The sequence below is a fragment of the Pseudorasbora parva genome, chromosome 17, assembly GCF_024679245.1.
Source record: "Pseudorasbora parva isolate DD20220531a chromosome 17, ASM2467924v1, whole genome shotgun sequence".
Classification (NCBI taxonomy): Eukaryota; Metazoa; Chordata; class Actinopteri; order Cypriniformes; family Gobionidae; genus Pseudorasbora; species Pseudorasbora parva.
In genome coordinates this window covers 37,754,440-37,778,085 of record NC_090188.1, presented here as the reverse complement: position 1 = coordinate 37,778,085, position 23,646 = coordinate 37,754,440, and the positions used below count along the sequence as shown (strand labels likewise).

The window sequence follows — 23,646 nt, the reverse complement described above, 5'->3', positions numbered from 1 at the left end:
ACATTATTTTCATTAGTTGTGTTTAATAAGATGTGCGACTATTGCCTGTACTATAGGATTTGGAATAAGATTATGAGCAACCCATAACATCCAGCATGAGTACAGGGATTTTTGCACAGGCAATCACCACTCACTTCAGAAAAAAATATATTTCTATTGCAAATACAGACCAGTTCTGTTTTGCAGCAATCAATTTTGTCATTTAAAGCAGTTACCTATTTATAAAATATAGACTAACCATTGCAAAGATACAAGATATATTAGACCATTTATGCTTTATTAAAAAACCAATTACTTTAAGAAAACCATTACGTGTAATCAGGAGTTAATACCGTATAACTTCTTTACCCGTAAAACACTAACACTATAGTACATTTTTGACAAAGAGTTAAACACATGCCAAATATTCAATTCATCGATGTAGAAAGCATTAAACAATTTCATTTGCATTTGTCTCAGCTCTTTTTTTGATTGAGGCACACAGCTGGATAAAACAAATAATGGACTCATTTGGAGGGAAGATAATATGATTTATCAGATAAATATGATATTATAGTCTCTATATATAGATATATAGTAATATTTTTATTTCTGTTTTTTATTTGTTTGCAAATGCACATGTTATAAATAGTTCTAAGTGTGTACTGCAATTTGTTTTAATTTCTGGTCCTGGCTTCTGATTGGTCAACACACTTTTCAATCCCAGATATCAACCTTTTCAAAATCTGATTTTTGTTACAATTTTAACAATACTAATAATTTCTTAATTCTGTATGTTTTTTATTTTTTAAATAATGTTCATTTAAATTTTTTTTTATTTAAAAACACCATAAAGACAAATGTACTTGGGATATAGCCACTGGCCATTCATAAGCAAATATGAGCACAATTAAATTAATTATATGAATAAAATAAACAAAAATATAATGTGTCATATATCATACATGTGTCTCTGAAACCCATGTTTTGTATTGATATTACTTTAATATCTGTATTTTTAATAGTATTGATAACAAATAAGAAAATTGTGAGAATATATTGATACTGCAGTGTGCCCATTCTTAATAACAGCAATGGCGGGAAAAACCTCTTCACCTTTTTTTGCTTAAAGTCCCTTTGTAGTCAATAATTTTTATCCCTTAACTCATATTTGATCACCAAAATAACATGTTTAAATCTTCATGTCTTAAAATAGCTTGAATGTAACTCTACACCCTTCACTGTGAAAAAAAAATATTTAGAAAAGTTACCTGTTTGCCTTAAAATTGACTTCATTGAAATTAAAATTGGTCTAATACAATGAACATTTTGAGATTCAACAACCTATATTAAAAGATTTTGTAAGCATATTGGGTAATTGTGTGTGTTTTATTTCTGATGACGCACTGAAACATGCCAAATAGTGCTAGTTTCATGATTTATCATTCTTTTTTCAGATACAATAATATTTTGAGTTTCTATTTATTAAACAAATTTCCTTCATTGTATCAACTCATTAACACATACCATGTTCCTGTTCTCCATCTCAGACACTGCCTTCTGAAATTCAGCATCCTTAAATACTTTGAACAGCTTAAATTATCAGTGGAGAAAGGCATATTCGTCATAATATAGGCTACATCATATACATAATTCACCTGTTATATTGCTAAATTTACACACAAAAAAAATCATATCAACAGAAATATATACCCAGATAACTCCTTGAGACTCCACTGCTTTACAGCAGTTAAAGGAACACGCCACTGTTTTTAAAAACGTTCATTTTCCAACTCCACTAGAGTTAAGCAGTTGGGTTTACCGTTTTTAAATCTATTCAGCTGACCTCCGGGTCTGGTGGTAGCACTTTTAGCATAGATCATTGAATCTGATTAGACCATTAGCCTCTCGCTCAAAAAAATGACCAAAGAGTTTCGATAGTCTTCCTATTTAAAGCTTTGCAATGATATTATGCAGTGCCTGAAAATAGGCAAACTTTCATCAACATAACCAATGTGACAACATAATTTTCAGTGTATTCTGGTTCAAATAGATACGGTTCAGGATCTGCACCAAAGTAAATATCTTCGTCTCTCACAAATGTCAGCATGGTGTCAAGGCGCTAGCATGTTGTGACGTTGGTTATGTCGACGGAAGATAGCCTATTTTCAGGCACTGTGTATATCATTGCGCCGCTGCACTCATCCCTTACGAAACAAAAATATATTGCATGAAAAAATATAATGTAATACATTAGGCAATATATTCACATATATGGGATTTAATATTTATATTTTCCAATGTACTGCAATATATTGAAAGCATCTATCATTTGTATATTTTGCAATATGTTACATGAATATATAATATATAGTATAGTACATCAATATATTATTCCATGTATTAACAATATATTTCAAGTACTATATTGGTAGGCTATATATATTATATCAAGTTCCTTATTACACAGGAATAGTTCAGCTATATCTGTCTAGAAAATAGCAACTTTTTATTTTCCGTCGGTCTTAGTACACGATGTGACTACAGAAGAGTTTTAAATAGGAAAAATATTGAAAATCTTTGGTCATTTTATGAGCGAGATGCTAACGGTCTAATCAGATTCAATGATCTATGCTAAGCTATGCTAAAAGTGCTACCGCCTGACCAGGAGATTAGCTGAATGGATTTGAAAATGGTAAAACTCAACTGTTTAACTCCAGGGGAGTTGGAAAATGAGCCTATTTTCCAAAAATAGTGGCATGTTCCTTTAATGATATGCTAAAGCCCGCTCACACATTGATCTGATTGGTTACAAGGTAGTTTGTGATGTCAGAAACACCAGCAATTTTAAACTGCGTTTTGGTTCACTGCAGTTTTAGGCCCCATTTACACGTACATGGTTATTTTAAGACATTTCTCTTCGTTTGCGGCCTTCGTTTACAAATGGAGAATTCGCCTCTCAAAACGAGTCTTTCTAAAAACTCCGGCCAGAGTGGAGATTTCGAAAATCTTCGTTTGCACGTTTGTATGTAAACTGAGACTAACGGCTGTTTAGGCAGCCAAGCGTCACAGTAGACGTCAAACGTGCGTCCGATGTTTACATGTGATCATGGAAGCGTTCAGAGTAGCAGTCGCATTTTATGTTGGTGCAAACTCTTCTCGTGTGTTGGCATTTGCAAATACAGCTGCTCCATTATGTCAAGGAGCACAGACGAATGAGTGCTTGGAGGTCAGCAATTTTGCAATAACTTCTCCCTCCAACATGAAGAACCAGTCCGCGTCACCGCCAGCACCGCCTGATTGGCTTACTTAGGCTTGAGCTTCTCGTTACACCGCCACCTACAGGTTTGGTATGCTCTTTGCGGTATATAGCCTATACACGAGTACGTGTCAATGAACCAAGCGGCAACCTCCCGTGATCTCTCTTGAAGCCAATACGGAAGTAATGTAAACTGCAATTCCTCAACTGGCCACTAGAGGCAGCCTCCAGAAGGAGCAGAATCTCATTGAGCCCCATGTTAAAATTCTCAACTTTACAGCAGAAAAAAACATGTTTACAGCCTGGTACAAATTGTGTTTTTTGCCTATAAGGCTAATTTTGCCCTTCATGACAACTCATTCGTTTACGTTATATAAAGCCTTAAAATTCTGCATAATTAAGGGCGTGGTTACAAGTGGCCATTTATCCGCCGTCTATAGTCATTGGGTCACCTAAGCTCAGCCCATATCCCGCCTTTTTGCCCATTTTCTGTTATCCGGGAGTGACACGCGATGACTCGCTCACAAGATGGCGGCGTCCAGCTCACCCCTACTTTAAGCTTCAGAACGGCTTATCGGAATCCTACGGGTGACGTCACGGACACTACGTCCATATTTTTTTACAGTCTATGAAATGAACACTTTTCTGAAAACTGACATGTGTGCACAGTTATTTTTGCACATTTCAACTGGAGAGGTCAGTTTATGAAAATAGTGTAAACGTAGCCTTAAAGAGAAAATAATACCCAGCAATGGTGTCTTATGAACTTGCACAAGGCTTGTCTTTAAGCATATTAAAAACACCACACAAACATATAAATGACATTAAAAACTTTTCACCACACTTTAATGAAATAGTTTAAATAGGCTACTTGCTGTAACTGTTGCCATAACAACACAATCTAGCTGTCACTATCTTAATAATAGCCATACAATATAAATTTTACCGAGGTTCAATTTGAATACAACTGGTGTCTCTGCTCTGACTCCTGTCATGTGCGCTCTTTAGGACCCAGGGGAACTCGAGCTCTTCCATATAAAGACCGCAGATGAGGAGAAAGCAAATGCATTATAGTGCACGGACATCAACAGTCTCAACGTGTCGTTTCGCTTTTTAATAGTCTTACCGCAGTCGTATTAAAACGACTGGCAAGATGCAGTATAATCGACATCGTGTCCGCATGAAAGGTTTTTGCTGGTGATTCCCCTCGACATTCTTGATAGATGACTTCTCGAAGCGGGGACAAAAACTGGACACTTTGGACTTTAATTTAACACTCTGCTCCGACAATTACATTCTGAAAGGATATATTACACGAGCATTTCAGCAGAGATTATTGGTGGCACAGATGAACATTTACTGACTGCTACACCAGCTCACCTTGGAAGGTAAGTTACCAGTCTGATCACGAACTTGTACAGCAAATGAATGATTGCACCAAGATGACATCAGTGCATCACAGGCTTTCTGAAGCCTGGCAACAGAAACCTTTCCATGCCTGTCGTTTGTCTCAATTCACCCTTGATCTCATTCTTCCACTGGTGCATTTTACCCAGAGATCACTTGATGCGCAGGTTGATTGATTAATGACTAGCAGATGAAAATATATGACTCTCGTGTATTTTGATCTGCTACAGTCCTTAGCCTAATCATAATGAGAGATGACGGAGGAGGATCACTCATTAAATAATTAAACTTGCATTTATGTGGTCAGTTATGTTGGTTATATGGCATTTACAAATCATCGTGGTTTTGTGTCGCGCGCAGATCTGTTTTTGTTTGCTTTGAATGTTCACAATTGCAGTCCAAAACCTCTTCCGAAAATATGCAAATTTGCTTAGGATTAATGTTTTGGTCCGAGAACATGATTTAGTAGGCTAGTTTTGAAATGAAACTGAATTAGGCTACTGATAAGGCTAACCTTTTAAGAAAAAAATAGTTCAAATCCAAACAACAACAATAATAAATAAAAAAAGTTATTAATCGAACAATTTTCGGTAATTAATCGCAATTAATTTTTAAAAATTATTTTATTAATTTTACATTTAATCTCCAAATTAATGAAGAAACAACATAAACACAGTATCCTATATAAAATACATATTTTTATGAATAACTACACTGATCAAAATTATGCTTGATTTACTTAAAAATATGATGATTTTGCATCATTTTATTTTGTAGATCAAACAAGACTAGTATTTGTACAAACCACTTAATTTTTAATTTTAATCTGTTAAACATAATTTGCACATAAAGTAAACTTAGGTTTGGCATTTCTCTAGTCATTTTTTTTGTGTGTGATCTACATAACTTTACGGGTTCTAAATATGTATTTTTGATTGAATCCAACTTATTTCTTTTCAATTCCATATTACAAATATCAAGTGGGATCTACTTTGTTTTTTCAAATTTGTTTGTGTTTTTTAAAGTAACTTATTTCTAATGCAAATAGTAAAATGTTGTACTACTTCGCTATTTCACCAATGGTGTATTTGTCAACAGAATGCCAGTAGAATGTACTCATAAAATAAAGAAATCTCGTTGCATTACATAAAGCTGACATTTTGGTTATTTGATAGTAAAAATGGACAGGGTCAGTATAAAAATAATATATCCACCTCAGAGATTAAGACATTGTGTACAATAAAACTATTGTGTTTTTATTGTCTCATTTCAGGAATACCCTTAATCCAGTCAATACATTTCAACATATACATGCTGTGGTCAAGGGTTAACCATAATATTAAATGGACATCTGTTAGTGTCAACATACCAACTGGATGTTAAACTCATATTTCAAAACATTTAAAATGACTGAACACTTTCAGTAAGGACCTTTATCAATAATGGAAAAAAGACATTGTACAGTATATTTTCTATACAATTATGTTTCTCAGTCACTTCTTGAATGGGATAGTTCACCCAAAAATGAAAATTTGATATTTATCTGCTTACCCCCACAACATGATACCAAAATAGCTGATTTTCTCAGTCTTAGCCATTATAGCATTCAGCATTACAGTATATGTGAAAGCTATCAATTTGAAGATTTATTAGGCTTTAAATGAAATAACTTTTAATTTATGTGAACTTAAAACATTCTTGACATAAACCCATTATAATAAATATCACATTTTCCTGTGACCAATATATTAGCGCTCAATTTGTTCTATTGTCCCAGTCAGACTGGTTTAGATTTTTACTTGCCCTGTCAAAATACACACAAAAAAGTATTGTTTTCATTGTTTTTGACCAATGTAACCGTGTAAACAGTGCTTTAAGATTTTCAGGTCTTAAAGGGAAATATACAGAAATGTAAGTATCCGGTTGTTATCGCAGAATAAACCCCGACCGAGTGATCAGGATCTTGCATCACTCTGAAGAGGTTTATTCTGCGATAACAACCGGCCGGGTGTACATTATCCCGCTTATTACACGGCTACTAGTCTCAAATAAATTAGACACAAAATATTGTCTTGAGATTAAATATTTTATTAGCTCATACGCAAAGCTTCCGCAAAGAAAATCAGTTCCAAACTGCTTTAAGCCTTTATCTATTACTGCTAAATGTTGAAAATGAATGCTGAAAGGGTTAGTTCACCCAAAAATGAAACCAAGCCTATGATTTACTCACCCTCAAGTCATTATAGGTGTATATGACATTCTTCTTTCAGACAAATACAATCGGAGTTATATTTAAAAAGTCCAGGCTAACGTTAATCCCAGCAGTAGTTGTAGCTGTTTTTGAAGTCCATAAAAAATGCAGCTGTCCGTCAAATAACGTGCTCCACACGGCTCTGATGGGTTAAGAGAGCCTTCTGATTCAAATCGATGCGTTTGTGTAAGAAAAATATCCATATTTAAAACTTTATAAAGGAAACCCGCCTTGAAGTCTTCTGTTGTAGCCCTGGCTGTTTAATTATTTAACAGCCACAAGATGGCGCCAGCGTTAAAGCAAGAAAGTAGTACCGGTCAATAGGGCTGGGCGATATGACGAAATATATCGTCTGGACGATAGAAAATGTCTATCGTTTTATATAAGGCTCTATCGCTTACGCCACGATAAGGCGTTTATGGCAGAATTTTATGTCAAGATGCACCTCACGCCATGGCATGCCCATGCAATACATAAACGCGCTCCCTCTGTCTCTCTCTCCCTCTCTTACTCACACACACACGCGCTGCAGCCTCCCTTCCACTCACGTCACTTTTTTAAAATCCCCCACAGCGCGAAACACGAGTCCCGCAAACGCGCCGCAGAGGAGCTTGTTTGTAATCAGAGGACAAATGGCTCCTTAGTTTCGAAATGGTTTGGGTACAAGGTGATCGCGTTGAAAATAAAGGCGTTTGTCCAGCCTTAGAAGCTCATTTGAATCATTGCCGCGGCTCATTTAAGAAAATGACAGCTCCGAATAGACGCCGCTTTAGTTTGAGGTAACGTTACTGCTAACAATAATAAAGAAAGACGATCAACACCTTATGTGTTACCACTGAAATGAAGATGTAATATATTTCCAAATGTAAGCCCATCTTAAGCGAAATGCACGCTTCATACTGTCGTCTGCTCTGGCTCTAACCTCGAGTGTTTACTTTTTGCAAACCTTGTGAGCGCGCAAACCCAAACGCTGTGACCTCGCGCCAAATGTTTTTATTGGTTTATTAAGTACAAACAGGCAAGTTATGAAAAATTGAGTGCGAGGGATATGTTCAATCACACAAAAAGATTTTGGAATGAGACGGCCAACTGTAGTAGCGTTTAGTCCACTGTCTATAATAGCCTAATTTAGAGATCACTTTTTTATTTATTTTAACCGACAACTTTGATCGGTTAACGTTGATACGGTCAGCCATCGGTCAAACGTTCATCGGTTAACATCCCTAGGCAGGTGTTAACTTTACCAACAGTCTTGCTTTAAAAAAAGGTTCTACATAAAATAAAAATGTAGTCCATACTACCTTTATTTGTTTTGTATATCATTTCAAACTGCATTTCCACATTGCAATTTTGTATAGACTATTCATAAACTGAATTAATAGAAAGGTTGCTATATCGTTATGTATATCTTTATCGGGATATCAAATGAGCTATATCGGGATATGAAATTTTGGCCATATCGCCCAGCCCTACCGGTCAAGATAACTCATAGTACCCGGATGAGCGGTTGTTATCTGGAAATAACATACCGCTCGAATGCGCGATGGACCAATCAGAATCAAGTATTTCACAGAGCCGTGCAATAATAAAAGTTATCAAACACTTCACAGTCTTCAATGCATAAATTATAAATATAGATTATTCATTATTAAAGCTACAAATGTTATTCAGTCAAGAGCAGTGTGTGACTTTCTATTTGTTCTCTTTTGACTTGTTGTGTTAAGTGGTTTGAAAGCATTTGCATGAATAAGAGCGGTCATATAATGTAACGATATAGCCAAAAGATGACGGAAAAAAAGGATACAGCACTATTGCGTTAAAATTTTTTATTACACAGCTCTCATGGACATCGCTGTTCTGAGCTTGAGACAGACTTGATAATAGTGTGTAATTTAAACCACTGCCACCTGCTGTTGCTTCTGCTTTTAGAGGGAAAAGCTGCCCATAACTGCTTGTCTATGATCTGTAATCCTCTGTAATAATAGTGTATTATTAGCGAAAAGGAGCTAGCAAAAGATCCAGTGTGTATCTGTATTTGCACTCGTCAAATGATTATATTTCCAATGTGTTTTCGTTTCAGTGGGTAATGTAGCCGATCACAGACATGTTTGTAGACTTCTACAACGCAGTTGGCCAATCACAGGTGTTAAATTTGGAATCCACTAACCACTCGAGTGTTTCAGTGTACTGAGTTCAGTTAACATACACGTCTCTGTAAGTGCAGACATTGTGAAAATAAGAGATTCATTGTATACCAGCTTCACTGATTTGCGGAACTTTGTGAGATTGCATTTATATTTAATAAGTGACAGCTTTTAGCGATTATAAAGGAGCAATATAATTATTATTTATTAGGGGTGACCCCGAATAGTCGAAGATTCGATGCATCGATATGCGGAGCCTGATTCGACCACCAATCTCACGGTCGAATCTTCGCGGGTGTTATGAAACGAGGATTATACCATTTTGGCAATATGGGGGTGCTCAATATTTTAAAGACGTGTCGCGGCGTTGAGCTGAGCATCGGTGTGCGACCCCTTTAAGGGCGCTGAGCTTAGCACCGCGCCTTTAAAATTATTACACGGTCAATGAGTGTACACACACCGGCGGCAGCATTCAGTGCCTGTCCGCAGCCACAGGAAGCTGTTTAAAATCCTGCCGCACCACAGAGCGCTTTCGTGCAGCTCATCTGTCAGTCAATTCAAAATTGAGCTCACGTGTATATAATGTGCGCGTCAGGTGGCGGTGTGAGTGAGATCCTGAGGCGTGCGGGGCTGAGCTTCGCGTACGTCTTCACCCGCTTTAGGCACAATCGGCTTCAGAACGTGCATGTAAACGCACTCAGTGTTCTTTTCCTCTCTAGGCAGGTATTTTTTTAAGTTTATTTATCAAAATGTTCTTTTATATATTTGTGTGATGTTCTGTATTTCGATCGCGGCTTTAACATGTTATGAGAAAACGGTTTATGAATGTTTATCCACCACCTTACCTTTTAGGCTATTTAAACCTAAATAAGAAAGCCATTGTCAGTTTGTCTCTCAGTTGGCAGGCAGTTTTGGTCGCTTTTTTAATAAAAGTTGTTGCTGTGTGCAGTGTGTAAAGGAAAATAAAAATAGTTTTACCTTTCTGCTGACAGTGTCGTGCCCCTCCCAACCCATTCACACACACACAGATGATTCGACTATCGGTCGACCATAGAGAGATTCGACAATTCTGATTCGATTGTCTAAATCCTTAGTCGAGGACAGCCCTACACTGAATCTTTGGTAAGTTGGAAGGAACACTGTGTTCCTGTCCTAAATGGCATCTTCATGTGCACTTTGCGGCTGCTATGCGCCCTCGATGCGCACTTCTGCTGAGCCCGCAAGTTTCCGAGCTACGCAAAGGACTTCTACCCGGCAGTCAAAGCGCCATTACGTCGTGAAAGTGCGGACTCAGAGGAAGACCATGAGGGTTTAGGGTGCCATTTGGGACATGGCCTATATCGAGCCCAACCTTTAGTTTAAACTGATAATCGTTTGTTCAACTCGCGTTGCGGTTCTTCTGCCACCCAGCCCCGGCTGAGGAGTGTTCCGGCGGGAAAGGGATGTTGATGCATATCCTTTGTACCGCAAACCCAGACGACGTACTGAAGGAAAATGAAAATTGAGCGGAGGTATGTAGGAGGGCGGAGCCAGGCTACCAATCTCCGCCCGAAAATCCCGGAAAACGTCTGTTAGTGCTTTGGTGTTTCTCATTATTCCTTTTCAGACAGTATATCAAACGTGTAATTGGCTTCTATGTTCTTTTAAAGATTAAAGGAACATGATCATTACCCAAATCAATCAAGAATAAATTGGTTTTGGAATCGATTTACAATTGATTCATTTTCAGAAACCTGTTTCTCATATCTGTTCAAAAGTCTATGTACCTTATGAATTTTGTTGGTCAATCTTTTTTTTTTTTTGAAAGTCTAAGGGCCAGATTTACTAAACAGGACAAATTATCATGAGAGTGCAATTCCGAAAAAGCGCTGATGGGAGTGGAAAGTTCTATGCGTTATCCACTGATGACGTGCAAATTAAAGGACCGATAATTTCCATAATGACCAACATAATCTACCAAGTGCAGCACAAATTAGCATCTGGCTTAAGACATACTTTTTTGGGGGCGTTAAATAATGGCACAAATACCAGTACATTGACATGGGGAAACCTTTGTAAATCACCATTCATTATTCATTTAAATACTCTCCTCCCATAAATTTTGCATCTGAAAGAAAAACTTCTACAAATGCATATGCAAGAATAAAAATAATGCAAAAATAACTGTCCACGCCTTTTCACTGCAAATTTTTTCACTGCGTGTCTTTAGTAAATCCTGACAGTAGTTTTTAAAGGGGTCATATAATGCCATTTTTGTACAAGTTAATATGATTCTTTAGTGTCTAAATGAAAACTTTGTAATATACTTTAATTAAAAATTCTCATTAGTATTGTAAGAAAACACAAATTTTACCTGGTCAAAAACCGCTCCGTTTTCAGCAAGCCATTTCAGAGCATACAGCTTTAAATGCTAATGAGCCTTGCTCGCCCCGCCCCTCTGTTCTGTGGGGGTTTGACTTGTGATGTGATTTGCTGATGTATGCGTTAGTTCATTGACAGACTGATGTTACAGCTAATGCCAATAAAAACTTTCTTTCGGTAAATGTAGGCTTGTCAGTGATGCGTAATGTTATCTATGCAGTGTAATAACTGTTACAACACAATTTTTTTTGTGACAGCAACAGACACCGTTATGAAACATCTACAAAAGTATGCTTAGTGTAGTGTTACCATGTTAACTTTATCACCAGCGTACACAGTTTGTAATAACACAATAACCATTATACGTTGTTCATTATAAACGTGGGATTATGAATTATATTGAGAACGTCATACATAGAAAGCATGCTGTAATGTAGGTTAACTTACCCGGTAAACTTTAGCCGCATTCATTGTGAAGTGTGCAAGCGATTTGCAAAGATTAATATAAAGGTTAATAAAACGTTACACTCACTTCTTCTGGAGGTGCAGCAGGAACACGAATAATTGGTACCGATCCTTTTCTCAGGAGCAACTTCTAAACCAAACCTGCTTTATACTGACCTTCGGTTATAAAGCAGTCTGGTGAGAAGTGATTCACGCAAACATGAAAGCATTGACGTTGATCGGGGGGGAATATTTCCTTTGAAAGCAAAACTTAGCCACTGCGTCTTCAGCGGTTCGGATTTGGGAACATCAAAATGACTGCTGTGTTCGTTATTACACCCAAGAACAGAACAACAAAACAATGGCGGACAATGATAATAAGAGGGCTCGCTCACGGCGGTTCTGAGTTGAAACTTTGCTGTCAATCAACAATCGTGGGAGGGGCGTGTGTGATGTCACACAGTCTAATGGCTTGATTTAAGAAAGGGGAAAACAAGAGGAGATTTAAAAAAACACTGGATGGAGTTTTATCATTTCAGGATGGTTGTGTAAGGGCGCTGCCAACACACATTTCCCTACAAACAACTAAAAGTGCATGTACCATTATATGACCCCTTTAATGCCAAAACAGTGTTTGCACTGAAGCAAGCTGTTAGTAAATCTGGCCCTAAGTTTTAGAATTATACCTCTGATAGGCTTATACCAGACTAACATGGCTCGTTTGAATTATGCATTTGATACAGTAGTACAAAATGTTTGACAAATCTGAGAAGAAAAAACAGTTCTGTCTGAAAACAGCTAAATATTGTACGATTAAATTGCCTGGCCGATATATCGGTCTATCACTAGTGTTTAGTGTTTTATTCCTGGAGTCTTTAATGTGTTATTGATATTTTCACACTAGCACTGTTAAACTGATGTATGTTTCCTTGGAAGGTATCCAGTGCTCTTTAGCACATCTAAAACACTGTAAGCAGTGTAAAATCTGAGGGACAAAGTGCTGAGATCAGGTATTAGAGTTCCTACTTTACAGGACCACCGACGCATCTAAATGCTTACAGGACACTGCTGATGGTGTGATGGATTTTTCTGTGCTCATGGAAGACTCAATCAGATTAGGATGCTTTGCTCCCATTAGGTGCCCCCAGCAATGGACACCACTTTTATTCGGTACACTGCTGAACTTAGCAGAAAATAAAGTTTGTGTATTCGGAAACCTGGCTGTAGGGTTTTAGATAATGCAGTGATTCAGAGCAAATCCATCTGCAAATTGATGGCCTAAACATGCATTTTATGAGAGCAACCAACATTCACATGACTGAGAAACAACAATACAAGGGTCCTTTGAAATTCCAGAGGAACAAAAACAAAAGAAAGTTGGTATTGAAGATGTAATAAAGTTTTGTAGAAATGGGAATGAAGGAGGTGGGAACCGGCGACCGTTCAACAACTTTAATCAAATAAATAAACAAAACGAAAGTAAACCGTTTATGCACACACATAACAAAACTCAACATAAAGTCCAGGCCTGGTCCTCTCTCGTCTTCCACTGTCTTTGCTCCTCCTTTTATACTCCCGTCACTCCGCCATGGTGAGACGAGACTGGTGCTGCCCAGAAGCAGACTGAGGCCATTGACTGCCCCGGTGGCCAGCTGATGGCTAGACTGCCCGCTTCATTGTCTTAGTCCACTTGTCTGTTACAGAGGGCAGCAGAAAGGGAAGGCTCTCTCTCCAAGCAGAGGTTGCACGCCTTTGAACTATGTTCAGGGCATGCCTTGCTCTCTAGGGGTTTCGGGGCACTACTGAATGTATATATATACTTATATCGTAAAAATAAACAATTGAGTGTCTAATTCAAATCCAAGTCTTCTGAAGTGACAAAGATGGTTTATGATGAACAGATTTACAGCGATGCACATACTGTAGTAAACACTGACGTTCCGATGATTGTGTGATGCACGGAAACAACGTGAGTTTATGAGTATAAGTGAGTAAACATAGAATTAGTCAAACAACATTTAAAGCAGCAATCCTTATAGTGAAAGCGCAAACATAATTTAAACCAGATCACATTTAGTTTTAGTAGTATGATTGTTCAAAGAATTTTAGATGGTTCTTGTATAGTGCATTAATAGCAGAAGAGGCAGGACGAGATGAGCACCAGCAGAGATGATGCCTGAAGTGTGAAACAATTTAAATTTACGGAGTTTCAATGACAGTATTACATTTATATCCGTTTTGCAGAGATATATATATTTGTGAGAATCCCAAATGAAATCGTTTTGATAAATCATAGCTTTGATTTCCACACAGGCTCCAGGTTGTTTATTAAAGCTGAAATGTGCCCGGATGTCGGCTTTTAAAGCAGTTGGAGCATTTTGAATTACTCTCATTCACATCTTGCCTCCCTCTGCCATTGCTACCGTGACAAAGCACGCACGTGACAAATAACATTATTAATTATTAATTATTAATATTAATAACCAGCAGCCATATCACCCTGTAGCCCAAGACTGGTTTCCCACTGAAGCTAAGCAGGGCTGAGCCTGGTCAGTACCTGGATTAGAGACCAAATGGGAAAACCAGGTAGCTGCTGGTAGAGGTGTTAGTGAGGCCAGCAGGGGGCGCTCACCCTGTGGTCTGTGTGGGTCCTAACACCCCAGTATAGTGATGGGGACACTATACTGACAAAGAGCACCGTCCTTCGGATGAGACGTTAAACCGAGGTCCTGACTCTCTGTGGTCATTAAAAATCCCAGGATGTCCTTCGATAAAAAGAGTAGGGGTGTAACCCCGGCATCTTGGCCAAATTTGCCCATTGGCCTCTGTCCATCATGGCCTCCTAATAATCCCCACATCCTGATTGGCTTCATCACTCGGTCTCCTCTCCACCAATCAGCTGGTGTGTGGTGAGCGTTCTGGCGCAACATGGCTGCTGTCGCATCATCCAGGTGGATGCTGCACATTGGTGGTGGCTGAGGAGATTCCCCCTTCAATGTAAAGCGCTTTGAGTGCCTTGAAAAGCGTTATATAAATCGAACAAATTATTATTATTATTATTATACGTGATGTCAGTAACATTATAATCGGTTATGGTCTATTACTGAACCGATACTGAATTGACCTCGTCTGCATCGAAGAAACGATTAATTTCGACATCCCTATTGCTAAGCCATTCCACTCCTTGGACTAGATGCATGTGTGTATTTACTCAGGTGAGTTTCTCAGTAAGCCCTGAGTTCCTACAGCACTTTTGATGCCGACAACAGAGTACATGGTCAGCCCTTGTGCTAGGCTAGGTGCATCCATGTGCATGGTTGGGCAACCCAGTCTCTCAGAGCACGTCTTCCCTTGGCAAGACATTTTGCTTCTCCTGGGGTTGAAAGATTTCACCTGCGGTTGGATACTCCAGGGTGCTCCTTCCGCAGCCCACACGTGGGCCATATGTGTATTCTTTAGTCCTCCCTTCGGGCAGGCATTGTGTTGCATTTTTCCACGTAGGATATGCTTCCCAGTATACCTTGGTATTCCTGTGTTAAGTGGAGTCCTTCATCCATGCTAGTCTTATGACAGGGAGCTCACACTTGCGCAGGGCACTGGAAGAGTGAGTGCTGAGTGGTTTGATTAGATTGATGTTACGTCTCTCTGCCACTTCCTCTGTACCGCTGGAACGTCTGGGAGTTCAGTCTCCAGCGTACTTCATTATATACCCACAGAGTGGGGTGGAGCTACGCTATGCAAAAAAAAGTTGCTTTTTTAAAAAGTTGCCAGCCAGTGAAATTTTGTTCTTTTAAACAAAACAAAAAAATACTCTAGCTTCATGGTGCATTTCCTTTTTTTTATTACACTTGAATAAGGGGACATTTAATAAAAAAGCAACATTTTGAATAAAAAGCTGAGAAAATCATGTTTTTGTCAGACTACATCCAGATCAGATTCAGAGCGATGATCAAACACAGATGGAGTAGATCGAGTCCATCAACACTCCTAACGCTTCACAGTCCTGTAGCTCACCTGGGTCCACATTTCATTCAGTAACAGTAGGCAGTTTTGATTTATATGATGTTTAAAGTTAATGATTGCGTTATTTTACATATACATCTGCTTGCATACGATTGCTTGTATTTTTTGGTTGTGTTCTTCATCTTTGTTTTGATCAGGTGATTCTGTAATTATTAATAGTGCCCTCTACTGTATAACAGTGAAAACACGGAAACCCAGGAAGCGTTTTCTCACAAATAACAAAAAATTCTGTGTTTGGTGGGGAAAGAGTTAAACGGAAACGGTGGTGCGTTAAAACACACCCTGTTCTAGGGGTGTCGAAATTAGTCATTTCTTCGATGCATCGCGATGCGGACAAGGACGATTCAGTATCGGTTCAGTGATAGACCATAACCGATTAATATAATGTTACTGACTTCATGTATAATGTTATTTGTCACACATGTGCTTTGTCACGGTAGCATGTAATCGCAGAGGGAGGTGAGTGGTGCGAGTAATTAAAAATGCTCCAACTACTTTAAAAGCAGACATCTGGGCGCATTTCAGCTTTTATGAACAACCCGGTAAGCACGACTTGGAGAACATGCGCGGTGAGTAAATCAAAGCTATGATTTATCAAGACGTTTTTATTTAGCCTACACTCCGCCACAAAACGGAGATAAATCAGATCTTCAATTCCCGCACTATATGCAGATTTATTGGAGTTCACATCACGTCAAAACAACAGATATGAGCTGCATTGTATTAATCAACAGCTGATTTCAAAGACCGCAATATGAATGAGTGCGAACACAGCACTGGTAAGATCATTCAGTTTCTTTACTTTTAATGAAGATGATTGTATGTTGAGGATGTACGACTTTACTTTCAGTTTTAATGTGCGGTAGTTTGTGCGTTGGCTTGATGAAGAGAACTCTAAGTCTGGACTGTAAGTCTGTAGGACTGTAAGTCTGGCTATAACAAGATATATAGCCTATAACACGCTCTTGCACGTTGATTTTTTTTTTAGCATTGTTGGGATAAGTAAAATTGGCATGTGTGGTTTCAACAACCATTTAGCTGTAAAGAGACCCAGACCACCTCCTAAAGTGGCTTTTAGTATTTTGTGTATTTGTTCTAAATGCTCCTGTTGTCTTCTATCCCAAGACTTGAGTTTTGTTTGATACATTCAAGAAGCATATTTTCTTTGAGCAGGTAAAATTAAAGGTTCAGTTCATATAACTGACTGACAAAATTGTATACGGGAGGATGCAGTGAATCATCAATTCAATGTGATATCGAATTGAACCGAATCAATGACATGATAATTGTAATCGAACCGAACTATGAGACCAGTGTAGGTTCACACCCCTACCCTGTTCTGATACACAAGTTGGTGAGAATAACAGCTGAGAAGGCACTTCTTTGTCTTCTTTTTGAAGAATTTTCAGAGCCTGATGAAACTGGTATAGATGTGTTTAATACTGCAAAATACATTCAATGTTACAGTCACTGCCTTTGCTGTCCTGAATAAAAGAGAATATCCCAACTGAGTGAAGGTATTTATTATTTACTAATTAATAATATTAATATTTAATAAATGATATTCATTATTATTATTATTATTATTACTATTATTATTATTAGTGTTAGTATTATTATTACATTCAGACATAGCTGAATTCTATTGTACAACAGTAATAGCCTGGTGTAATATTTCAAACAAATGGCATTTTGGGAAATTATTGCAATGCAGTTTGTGTGCAAGTGCGGAATAGAGATCAGCCAAAAAACGCTGATCGTGTGTTTGAAGCACAAACTGTCTGTTTCTGAGGCCGGGTTGACTGGTGCATCTCAAGAAAAAGGTCACCCTACAACAATTATTTGCACTTACACAAATGCTCCAAAATAAATATAGAGGTTTGAGATTTTATTTCTGGAGCATTTGAGACCAAAAGAAATTTCGAGCCTTGTCAGAGTTTCTCTGAAACCCTTCACCTTCCCCAGCTCCACCTATAGATATGGGTTAATTTTATATTTGCTATTTTCTGCTATATATGCAGCAGCAGTTTGTCTATACTCACAGCAGTGTATCTGTGTTTGTATTGGCACTTGCAAGTCCCTTTACTGTCCCTGCCTGTACAGTAGCAATAATCAACAGCAGCAGAGTAGCAGATCTATTCCGCGATAAGACCAAATGCATTGACACTGTCATATCCATTACCATGAAAAAAATCTTCAGAGTTGTCATGATAGAAATAGACTTAATTTACCATGAGCAAAATATAAATACAATTTTCGTTCTCTTTTTTGGGGGTTAAACATGATTTTGTGAGAATTTGTGAATTTACCATTTACAAATGTATTTTTCATTGTTTCATTGACATTTGTTCTGACACTCTGACATCAAATTCTCCCATCACAGTTTTATAACCATTGGTGATGTGGATTCTTGCAGGAAGAAGGGGAGTGACTCTTGAACCTCATGCCTCCACAAAGCCATTCATGAGGCAAGCCTTGCTCCACAGCAACAGACCAGCATGGAGAAAGGGCTCCGAACACGACCAGAAACAGAAGTGACGGATGAGAAAGACCATCCTACTCAAGGGAAGACCCCATTAGCAGGGAGTGCTGACTTGGGACATGAATGTTGCAAACGTAATGGTTTGATCAATACCCACAACTTAATGGTGGAAACTAAGGAAGGACTGGTGTCTGTCTATTCTGCCCCACAGTACCAGGGCCATGTGGTGTCCAAGGACAAAAATGGGACACCGGATGGTAGAGGACCCCCACAGTTGCTCAACCCCAGCGCCCTTCCCCAGGCCATAGACCCTTATTACAGGCCCAACCTCATTCTCTACCCTGAGAGTGTGTTGAGAGCATGGGGAGAGGGAGGAGACTGCTGCGAGACCACCTTCATTGAGGAAATGACCCCTGCCTCGTCTGGCTCAAAAGATGGGGTTCTGTTCACTGACAGCAGATTTCTAGATCTCTCTATGGAAGATGCCAAGATTCAGACACTCTCCTACGATGTGGATGACGATGATGATGAGTTTCAAGAACTCGAGGTGAGAGAGATTGCATACTTTAACACTTTTAAAGGGGTGGTTGATTATGATTTCACTTTTTTAACTTTAGCTAGTGTAAATCCAGCCAAGCATATGCAGACACAAATGGTTTTCTTGCTACTGGTTTAATTGAAGACTTTTCTCCAAATCCACCGTGAAAACTAAACACAGTATACAAAACATAATAAAGATATCCCATTAGCTTGCCAAAGCAAACGCACGCACAGAAGAGTGCACAACAGATGTAATTACCTTTTACTGACAGAAAATACAGACAAATAAAACACAATACCTCGTTGGCTGCATGCTGCAACAAAGGGAAATAATCTCTGAATCTTCTTTATGACCATTCAAGTCCTTTTTGATGAGAATACACCTTTATTCGGAGCATAATGTCCATGTTTGCCGCTTGCCTGCGTGAACTATGAGTGACGTGAAGTCAGTATTTGCGCATAAACTTGAACCGACATTTCAAAATAAAAGCACTGCAAATTATAATAAATAAAATAATGTATAAATGTATTAATAACAAACACAACTTAAATTCTCAATTATGAAAGTGATTTTAGTAAACAAACTACATTTTATTTAAATTATAAAAACAATATAATGGCAGCATTTATAGCTAGTGTGTAATGTTAGCCTAGAGATCTAGACGCACCCTAGCGGCAGCAACTCTAAATTGCCCGCGAGTGTCATCTAGGAACTCTCAATAACCTTCTGAGCTGTATTCCCCTAACTCTGGACGGGCCAATCACATCGTGTATAGAGTCGGTGGGCGGGGCCATAATGACGACGGCCGAGTTGCTTCTAGTAAACACAGAAACTGGCGAATGGCGGCGGTCTTTCGAATCAGCTTTGACCGTGATTCTGGAAGACTTGGAGTTAAGCTTTTCTCTGAGAAAAGAACGAAGAACGGCACTGAAGTCATTCTTAAAAAGGGAAGATGTGTTCAGAGTTTAGCCGACCGGATACGGCGAATGTTTAATCTATCAACAAGCTCCGTTTCACCGTTGTTGCTCTGGTTGGTTGTAGCGCTATCCTATCGCGTGCAGAGGGAGTTTGAAAGACAACCGTTTATCCGCCCCTCGGATTGAGCTGTCAATGGAGAGTTTCCAGACCAAACATCTTGATGTGGGTCTGGCTTGTCAGGCTAGTGTAATGTTGTTTTTGAGCATAAACAACATCTGCAAAGATAAGACGCTTAAAGTTCAAATCAAAGGGAGATATTGTCTTTTACATAAATCACTTTTTAAGGACTAAAACAAACGGTTGGTAGGGACTACAATGAGCTTCTTCACGGGTTGGTGACATCACAAACCCTACAATTGACATAAACCCTGCCCACACACTGCAAAAAATGCTTTTCTTACTTAGTATTTTTGTATCGTTTCTAGTCAAAATATCTAAAAATTCTTACATTAAGAAACATTTACTAGACAAGTACAAATTATTGTCTTGTTTTTGAAAAAAAAAATTAAATTAAATTAAGCAAAATAATCAGATATTGGGGTAAGCAAAATAATCTTGTTTTCTGTTTGAATTTTTAAGCAAAAACTCTTAATTTTTTGTTATTTTTTCTCAAAACAAGTACAATTACTTTTGCTCATCTAGCGAATACTTCTTGTGTTAAGAATTTATTGATATTTTGACTAGAAACAAGACAAAAATACTAAGTAAGAAAAGCATTTTTTGCAGTGCAGGAACATGTTGAGAAGAGGAAGAGTTGTTGTAGCACATTTGGGAGTCTGCTCAAGCTGTCGCATCCGTTGTTTCACACTTATTTTAATAGAGTACTGTAATGAAGTTCGTAAAAAGGAAGAAGGGGGCGGGAACCGGCGAACATACAAAGACTTTAATAAATAAAACAAACAAAACAAAAGTAACATGGGTAGCCCCTCATGGACGACTGCCTCGCACACACATCATACACCATAATCAAAACAACATACATTTCAGGCCTGGTCCTCTCTCGTCCTTCATTGGTGTCGCTCGTCCTTAAATGCCTCCGAGCTCCCTCATGAGAGAACTCGAGATCTGTGTGGCTCGCAGGTGACGCTCATTCGCCATCACACAACGGTCTCACTCCTCAAACGTCTCTTGCTTGTCCAACTAGCACGTAACACAAATGTTATAGCATGTCATAAAAACAAGATGACAACATAAGTTATAACTGTAATTAAACTAAACTATACCTGTTAGATCTTCATGCGGCAGATATTCTCTGGCACTCATGGCATTTTACAACCGTTCCCAAATGAGCGATTTATAGATTATCATGACTGAACATGCTAATCATTGACTTGAAGATGGTTAACTCCACATCAGCTACATGAATTCATCAACTAACCATGCAGAAATGTCTTGTCTCATTCTACGTCGTCACTTCTTCTTGAGTCTCTCCATCATTGTCAGACTCTGGTTTTAACATAAAAGGCTGAATAGTTTCTGACATTTTTCAGTGGGTGTCTGCGTGAGGTAATCGGAGCTGCTAACATGAGCTCTTGAAGCTCCGCCCTCTTCTTGAAAGGGTGGCAGGAAGCAGCAGCTCATTTGGATTTAAAATACATACAAAAAATGGCACGTTTTTGCACCCTCAAAAAGTGAGAATTTTAACGTGCTATTAAAATGATCTGTGGTGTTTTGAGATAAAACTTTACATACACACTCTGGGAACATCAGAGACTAATTTGACCTCTTGTTGGACTGCGGGTGAAAATTAGCTTTGAGCTAAATCCGGTACAATACATGAAGTTAAAAAGTTTATGTTAAAAATTGTACATGGTCCTCTTTATAAATAAAATAAAGTAAAGTAAAGTAAAGTAAAGTAAACTTGGCATTATAGGACTCCTTTAAATAATGGTTTGCATATTTTTATTTTTTGTAAAAATCGCTTGCCATTATGGGTAGTAAGATGGCTAACGTGATATATGTTTCACGCTTTAGAACTTCTGTTAAGGAAACATAGTGGACATCAATGCTTCCTGGTTTTCACAGGGCATTGTGGGACTTTTTAGAGAGCGAATATTTATTTATACAGTGATTTATACAGCCTTTAAAATGTATGTCTGTCTAATCATTACCCTGACTACTGAACTAGGGAGCTGATTGAGATTTACATCCAAAAATGTAAATTGTCATATTAATGTACTCACCCCCATGTCGTTTCAAACCTATAAGATTTTCTGTGGTTCGGTTCTTGGAAGTAAGGAAGAAGGCGGGGTCGGCGTTACTGGGACTCGTAGCTTTTATTGTTCTCTCAAACTCAAATAACACACGTGCTCGAGGGCACATCAACTCATTAAACTTTCACACTTCGTTCTCAATACTCTGTATGGCAATCTCTCTCCAGGCAGGCTGCACTCCGAGTCCCAGTCCAAACTCTCTCTCCCTCGTCTCTCTCTGCCGTGGCTTTTAAGCCGTCTCTCCTCGCCAACTACTGCAATCAGAGACAGGTGTTATTCATTTGCACTTGACCCACTTACGCCCCGCTCGGCTCCGCCTCCTCTCTCCCTCTGCCGATCCCGCAAAACCACGCCTCCCCTGCCACATTTTCATTTTAAATTCAAAACACTAATGAAGATATTTTTCAAGAAACCAGAGAAAGATTTCTGTACCTCCATTTAAAACCCATTCCTCTTAAATTTAAAAAAGATCCAAAAAATGTCACAAAGGCATAAGGAAAAATGTTTGTGACATTATAATAATAATAATAATAGATTTTATTTATAATGCACTTTTCATTCCGAAGAATCTCAAAGTGCAACAAAGGGGGGGGGGGGGGGGGGGATAACAACAAAAAATGAATAACAAGTAAAAATATAAAATACTACAAACAATCAACCAACACAGAAAACAGAACAGAAAACAGAGCTGATGGTGAACAGAAACAGAGCTGATGGTGAACAGAAAACAGCTGATGGTGGAAGTCTCTGTTAGCTCCGCAGCACACTGTGGTCCACTCCATGTTTCAGATTTCTCCCAGCGGCAGTGTCCCGATGACATCGCCGAGGCAGGACAGCTGAAGACCAGATGATGGGTCTTCATGACGATTCAAACGATGGGGATCGCCGCAGCACCATGCAGGAGGCAGAACATTTTTTCGGGCACTTCTGTGGACACACCGGGGCCGGCGCAGAAGTCCAAGCCGCTCCACGGCCGCAATGCAGGACGGAACAGCGGCGCAGCCGAGAAGCGGAACATCCCAACATCATGCCGGACGCCGATTACGATGGCCCAGATGACGCTAGCCCGGTGCAAACTTCAGCCACCATGCAGCTTAAGCCCAAGGGAGACCACCAGTGAGCAGTCGCGGCGAGAAAGTGAAACATCAAATGTCCACCAAACCAGAACCAACCGCAGCAATTCAAACGTAAACATTAAAAGCGGTGGAAAACGGCGAAACGAGGAACAACGTCCTCTCAGTGGCTGCCAGCAATCAGCAACAGCCCCAATTGTAGCTCTGACTGTTAGACTAGTCACAAACATAAGGAAATAAAATAAAATCTAAATCTAATAGTACATTAACATGATCATTTGTGGGTGGAGAAGCGGCGAACAGACGACGCCAGCGTCCTCTCCCCCACGTTGCCTAGCAACCTACTACAAACTACTACTGCAAACATTACTACATTAAACTACTGTATATAATGTTGAATATAATGTATAGTAATGCAATGGGGGAATATTTGTGTGTCCTGATAATAATATATTAACATTAATATTATTTAAGAAAGTAATAATAGTTAA

At 38.7% G+C, this 23,646-nt stretch overlaps 2 protein-coding genes across 2 annotated transcripts in view; both read left to right on the top strand.

Moving 5' to 3' along the window:
- Positions 1–23,646, top strand: part of si:zfos-1056e6.1 (uncharacterized protein LOC107988029 homolog) — a 249,763-nt gene that overhangs the window by 60,736 nt on the left and 165,381 nt on the right. The gene's annotated exons all lie outside the window — the stretch shown is intronic.
- The window catches only part of LOC137045729 (synapse differentiation-inducing gene protein 1), a 73,623-nt gene continuing 54,463 nt past the window's right edge, over positions 4,487–23,646 (top strand). Inside the window, exons 1-2 of the mRNA XM_067422616.1 lie at positions 4,487–4,626; positions 18,285–18,897. Of these exons, the coding sequence (XP_067278717.1) occupies positions 18,367–18,897 (531 nt within the window). The 5' untranslated portion in view covers positions 4,487–4,626; positions 18,285–18,366. The remainder of the gene's footprint in view (positions 4,627–18,284; positions 18,898–23,646) is intronic.